At 45.3% G+C, this 6,479-nt stretch overlaps 1 protein-coding gene across 1 annotated transcript in view; it reads left to right on the top strand.

The window, feature by feature from the left end:
• Window positions 1-6,026, top strand: part of LOC307271144 (endothelin-converting enzyme 2-like) — a 14,468-nt gene extending 8,442 nt beyond the window's left edge. Inside the window, exons 8-10 of the mRNA XM_080055018.1 lie at window positions 1-84; window positions 1,399-1,494; window positions 5,377-6,026. The exon at window positions 1-84 is cut by the window's left edge and continues 107 nt beyond it. Of these exons, the coding sequence (XP_079911144.1) occupies window positions 1-84; window positions 1,399-1,494; window positions 5,377-5,553 (357 nt within the window). The 3' untranslated portion in view covers window positions 5,554-6,026. The remainder of the gene's footprint in view (window positions 85-1,398; window positions 1,495-5,376) is intronic.
• Window positions 6,027-6,479: the final 453 nt, after the last annotated feature.

The raw sequence follows: 6,479 nt of genomic DNA, 5'->3' as shown, positions 1-6,479 counted from the left end.
ACGGTCAACTCTGAGCACGTCAACGGCAAACAGACGCTCGGAGAAAACATCGCGGATAACGGGGGACTGAAGGCCGCCTATAATGTGAGTATAGACTATAGTAGTGTGTGTGTGTGTGTGTGTGTGTGTGTGTGTGTGTGTGTGTGTGTGTGTGTGTGTGTGTGTGTGTGTGTGTGTGTGTGTGTGTGTGTGTGTGTGTGTGTGTGTGTGTGTGTGTGTGTGTGTGTGTGTGTGTGTCTGGAATAACGCTGGATAAATTTTTTTATTTTTATTATCGGAAAAATTCTAAACATTATACCCCATAATGACAATTTAAAAAAAGCTGTCCTGTTAATCCTAACCCTACATTTTTACTAGTGTGACGTCACACATGGGAAAATGTAGGGTTAAGACAGTGAGACCATAAAACACTCTTTCTGCCTTTTCTCAGGCTAGGATGAACCAATTTCTAAAATGTTTTGCACATTTATACTACATAGGATCTCAGAGTTCAATACACCTTCATATTTCCACCAGTGAAGTATGTTACTAGAATTATTTCATCAAACAGCCCAAGTGTTTGAATAATTGAAACTGAGTCAGGCCTTCTTGAAAGCAGGTGAAGTTTACTTGTTTCAGCATACAAGGGAATCAATCAATGCATCTCAAGTCTTACATTGTTAAGCATACATGGATTGAGACAAAGATTGAACAGAAATAGCAGAGGTTATATGGTCCAAAAAATGTGTAGGCGTATACACTCGGTTTGTGTGTCCAGCCCTTGTTTTGCTGGCGAAAGCAGAAATGTTTTTAATGAGAGAGATACTCCCAGAAAATCATCTCAGCACAGGTGTTATTCTTCTGATAACAGAATATGGGAGTCATTTCTCCTCAACTACTGTGCACATGAATGCGTCATACCTCTGTATGTGCCAAAATCTTATTAGGCTCCAAGGCTAAACAACAGTTGTAGCAAAAACACTTTGGAGTTCTTTAAGTTTACTGGGACAAAGTTCAACAGGCAGAAAGCATGTATTGAGCATTAAAATATTATACAATCATAAGGCAAATTAAATTCTGTTAACAAAATAAACAGAACAGGGCGGCAGTGGCGAAGTCGGTAGGGAGATCGCCTCTGGAGTGCAGGGTCGGAGGTTCGATCCCCCGTCTCCCCGCCACATGTCGAAGTGTCCCTGAGCAAGACACTGAACCCCAAATTGCTCCCGATGGTTCAGAGAGCGCCTTGCATGGCAGCTTCTACCATCGGTGTATGAGTGTGTGTATGAATGGGTGAATGTGGTAAGATATGTAAAGCGCTTTGGGGCTGAGAAAATCGGCTAGAAAGCGCTATATAAGTCAAGTCCATTTACCATTTACCAAAGTAGGTCTTTAAAGCCGGTCGATGTGTTTCGTCTGCAGGCCTACCAGTCGTGGGTGAAGAAGACCGGAGAAGAGAGGAGACTACCAGCCGTCAACCTCACCAATGATCAGCTCTTCTTTGTGGGATTCGCTCAGGTGAGTCAAAACAACAACACATCAGTCAGTTACCATAGGGCCGACTTGAGTCCAAATACCACTTTATTCACAGATTCCAATCATTTACTAGCCTGGAAATCCAGACCAACAAGTATTATGACGAATTGACCAAAGTGTGTGTTCAGAGTTTGGGTTTTTCCTGTTATTTATCTTAACAACTTATTTCTGTAAGAACCCTAGCCTGGAAATCCAGACCCTGATATCTTGAACGATAGAGGGTCTGGCCACGATCAATAGTAATTTCCAACTCAAGGGGCGGCTCCTACTCGTGCATTTCAAATGCCACTGCACGCAGTTGGATAGCACTACAACCAATCAGAGCGATGCACAAGGTGACGTAAGCCCCTTTCGTTTAGCGAACAGCTGTTAAACTGTTAAATTAAACGTTTGCCGTTGTCGGTCGGCAAAGCAGAACATTCCACTTACTTGCTAATGAAAGATTTGAGTGCCATCTTCCAAATCGTTAAGGGTCGAGGCCAAAGCAGTCTCAAACTCACACAACATATCCGCAGCCATCTTGATGTTTACTATCACGGCTTCGACGTCGCATGCACGTCACTGTCGTCATCCGGTTACGTCCTCCCCAGAGCACCATACAAAGGGCTCTGGCGCGCCCATATTAGATAGAACCAATTGAAACCATATCCAGATTTCTGGTTTTCTTGATAAAGCTTCAACGGAGCGTGTCCAGACCAACACGCGCAGCAAATTAAATTTGCCAGCGCCTAGTGGCAGGTCTGGGAATGCCAGCGCCTAGTGGCAGGTCTGGGAATGCCAGGCTAATCATTTACATCAGTGCAGATACAATCATTGACATGTGGCATGTTCCCATGTTTGGTCATAAACAGTGACCTGTTAAACACACATAACCATTCAGGTCCAGCAGTCTGGCGAACAACAGAAAGAAAGTGCCAAAGTTCAAGGACACTGGGGGGGGAAAAATTACAACTAACTTCCACTGTTATTTAGTTTATTTTTCTATAAATACTACTGTAAGCAGAATGGTGTTGCTGTCTAAAACAAAGAGACCAATATTCATTGAATGTTACAGTGTATTTGCATGAACACAAAATAGCCTAGTCTCATATCACAAGGTCACCTCCTGTCACATAATATAATACACACAAACAAGTGCATAAACATACAGTAGGCCGACATGTATATATAATTCTTTATTTCAGACCCAGGGGGATCCATATCAACACAAACAACATAAACAAATATACAAACAGAGTAATAAATACACAGCCTTTCACAATATTCAGTGCCAAGCATACAGACATGATCGCCAATGGTTCCACAGTCTGGAAGAAAATCTGACCGAACTGCATAGAGGGTTAGCCAAAACTGCAATTAAGTTATTTTCAGACTCAGATGCCCTACACATAAATCCATACATCAGGCCACGTAACACAGCAGAGCAGGTAGGGACCCCAACATAGTTTTAATACAGTGCTGATTGATGCCAAAATAATTTGAAAATGTAATTTTTTTACTACAGAACAAAAAATAAGGCTTTGTCATAATGTTCAGGTTTTTTAGGCTCAGTGGTGAGCAGAACATGACGTTGGCATCGTGCAAGTAACTCTTGAGCGTTGACAACTTTGAGACTTATCCTCTGTTCTCTGTGTATCTTCCTTCAGGTGTGGTGCTCGGTGCCACACACACACACACACACACACACACACACACACACACACACACACATCCCCCCCCCCCCACACACACACACACACACACACACACACATCCCCCCCACACACACACACACAGACTTATCCTCTGTTCACTGTGTATCTTCCTCCAGGTGTGGTGCTCGGTGCCACACACACACACACACACACATCCCCCCCCCCCACACACACACACATCCCCCCCCCACACACACACACACATCCCCCCCCCACACACACACACACACATCCCCCCCCACACACACACATCCCCCCCCCCAGGCATGCAAACTCGTCACCTTTCGGTGAAATTCACCTTTTTGAAAACAAAATTGGCCACTTGTGTGATTCGTGGAGATCCGTTGAGAAAATATTTTTTTGGGGGGGGGGGGGTCCGATGGCCGGCCATGGCCGTTGCACACGGGAGTCCTTGTCGCGGCTGCTTATACATTCAATGGAGAGGCGAGCGGGCAGAGAGATGGAGAAGCGAGCGGGCAGAGAGAAGGTGCAGCGTTCTGTCAGGCGGCACAACAAGCGGGCGCACTCCCTTCGAACTTTCGCTTCCGTGCTGCTCGTCAAACGCATGCGCGCGCTCGTGGGATCCTCCGCCCGTCACTTCACACGGGGAGCCCAACGCGAAGCCGCGCGGCCAGCTGACAGCGCGAGCGGAAAGTCGCCTACCATCTGAAACGGCCGAGCGCGAGCCCAGAGACGAGAATTTTTCGCCAGTTGTGTTGATACATTGTATTGATATAGCCGAAAGAAGTCCCGACGGAGTCGACTGGAAAGCCCAAAAAATAGATGACTGAAGTAAGAGTACAAATTAGAGGAAAAAAAAAAGTTACATTCTGTTAACGTTAGTAGGCCTACATGTAGTCTATAGATAATTAGCCAGACATTCAGTCAGTGACAGACAGTTCCAACAATACCAAGGCAAAGAAACCGAACAGCTGATTTTTATACCATAAGGAGGCAGAAAATAATTCAAAAATGTTGCGCCAACTAATGCATTCTCAATGGAGAGGCGAGCGGGGCTGGGCAGAGAGAAAGCGCAGCGGGCAGGGGCGGTCTCAACGATCTCGGGGCCCGTTTCAAGACCCAGTGTGGGGCCCCCACTTTTTTTTTTTTTTTTTTTTTAAATAAATAATGCTTGTGCATGCTCCCCGCGAAAATAGAAAAAAAGATTGTGGAAACCATTTGGTTCATATACGGATTATGAGATAATGGGCCCAGAATGCCCCTTCCCCTGCCCCACTCCTCCCTATCCCTATTCAACAGATGGATAGCTACTTTTTATGAACAGTATAGAATTTACACATAGAAAGCTTATTACTGTATGTGTGAGGGGGCCTTCAAGGCCCCTCATGAAGCCCCTAAGACAGAGCTAATAATGCTTTAGTTTTGCACTTGCTTTTCTATTATTCACCTACTAGTTGAGGGGCCCATGATGATTTATTTCCTTATTTTAGGCTATTCCTTTTTGGACCCTGTTATTGACATGAGTGACTGAGCTCTTTGACAATGCGACATGTAAAGTTACTATCAGTATTTCTGGCTTAGGGCCCCCCTGAGCCCTTGGGCCTGGTTGCATGCAATTTTCTTCTCAAAGTGCACCAGATTGATGAATTTTACTTTAAAAGGTTGCATTTTTTTCTTCCGGGGGAGCATTCCCCCGGACCACCCTACAAGGTCCAGGGTTCCCACCTCAGTCTCCTTATATATCCTACTGTAAAAAGCACTGTAGGTGTTTATGGTTATTATAGGTCATTAGACTGGTCAGTCTGAACTGGTAGCCTAATAATGGCCGATCCCTCCGCCCCAAACATCAAGTGTCCCTTTTTTTCTTAAATCCAAGGTGGCAACCCTAGTGCCTACTCGGTTTATGTGAATCACTTTTTAAATAAATTCACAGAGTTTGCCAACCGTTGTTTTACAGCCATTTGCATTGATTTATGCGCATGCTGGTTAACGGCCGCGGTTGTCGGATTGTCACTGCAGATTAACATCCAGACCCCCCTACCGGTGTTTGTTTTCGGACTTCTCACCTTTTTCATGGCTTATGAGTTTGCATGCCTGCCCCCCACACACACACACACATCCTCCTCCCCACACATCCCCCCCCCCCCCCACACACACACACACACACACACACAGACTTATCCTCTGTTCTCTGTGTATCTCCCTCCAGGTGTGGTGTTCGGTGCGGACCCCGGAGAGCGCTCACGAGGGTTTGGTGACCGACCCTCACAGCCCGCCACGATACAGAGTCATCGGGACGCTCGCAAACTCCCCCGAATTCAGCCGCCATTTTAACTGTCCAACCGGCACGCCCATGAACACCGGGAAACGCTGCGAAGTCTGGTAGAAAGACTGAAGAAAATGGATGGATAAGGGGGGTTAGGGTTTAGGGTAAGGGGGCCATTGACTGATTGAAGATGGATGGATAAAGCCCCTATCTCACTGGGCTGCGACAGTTTGCGACAAGTTGGAGACACAAAATTGCAAGAAAATATGCGAATTAGCGACAATTTTCACTTGCAGTCTCACTGAGTTGGTTCCTCACGACACGTTTGCGAATGTCCTGGCCAAAACTTACCAGGAGCATTTATGTCTCACCAACGTCTGGCAAACAGAATGTCAGTCTTATTTTTGTCTCAAATCAGTCGCTATTTAGTTTCATATGTCGCCAACCCCTCGCAAAGTTGTCTCACACTTCTCGCACTTTCTCACTCGCGGAAACTAAATTGACAAGAGTTTGCGACGCGTTTCAAGACAGTTTAGAGACTCCCTCGCGAATGCAGTCTCCAACTTGTCGCAAACAGTCGCAGACCAGTGAGATAGGGGCTTAAGGTTTTAGGGTTAGGGTTAGGGGTTAGGGTTAGAGGGTTAAGGTTAGGGGGCCGTTAATTTAAAGGTGTAGTGGGTAAGATTCTGGAGAATGCTTTGTTTGTCAAAATAATTTTTTTGTGATCTAATTCTTCCTCTGATGATCATGAATTACATGTAACAGCAAACGAGACCATCAGTGCAAAAAGAATGCTATTTTTATATAGGTTTTCTTAATGCCTTTGTCATGGGTATACGCTCACCCAGGAACAACAGCTGGCGTGGTAAAAACACTACCGCTTTTGTCCAAAGGGGGGCGCTAGAATTAACACACACTGAAAGTTCCTTGTAGCACCTTTAAGTCGTTGCCAAATCTAAAACTTTAAAAAATCAGGGAATATCTCTTCACCTGTGCTGAAAATAAATCTTGTTAATACACAGCCTAGGCTCTGTAAACTGGTATGT

Source organism: Ammodytes marinus, assembly GCF_949987685.1.
Source record: "Ammodytes marinus genome assembly, contig: scaffold_302, whole genome shotgun sequence".
Taxonomy (NCBI): Eukaryota; Metazoa; Chordata; class Actinopteri; order Uranoscopiformes; family Ammodytidae; genus Ammodytes; species Ammodytes marinus.
Note: the sequence above shows the minus strand (reverse complement) of the source record. Positions and strands in the feature narration are given on the sequence as shown.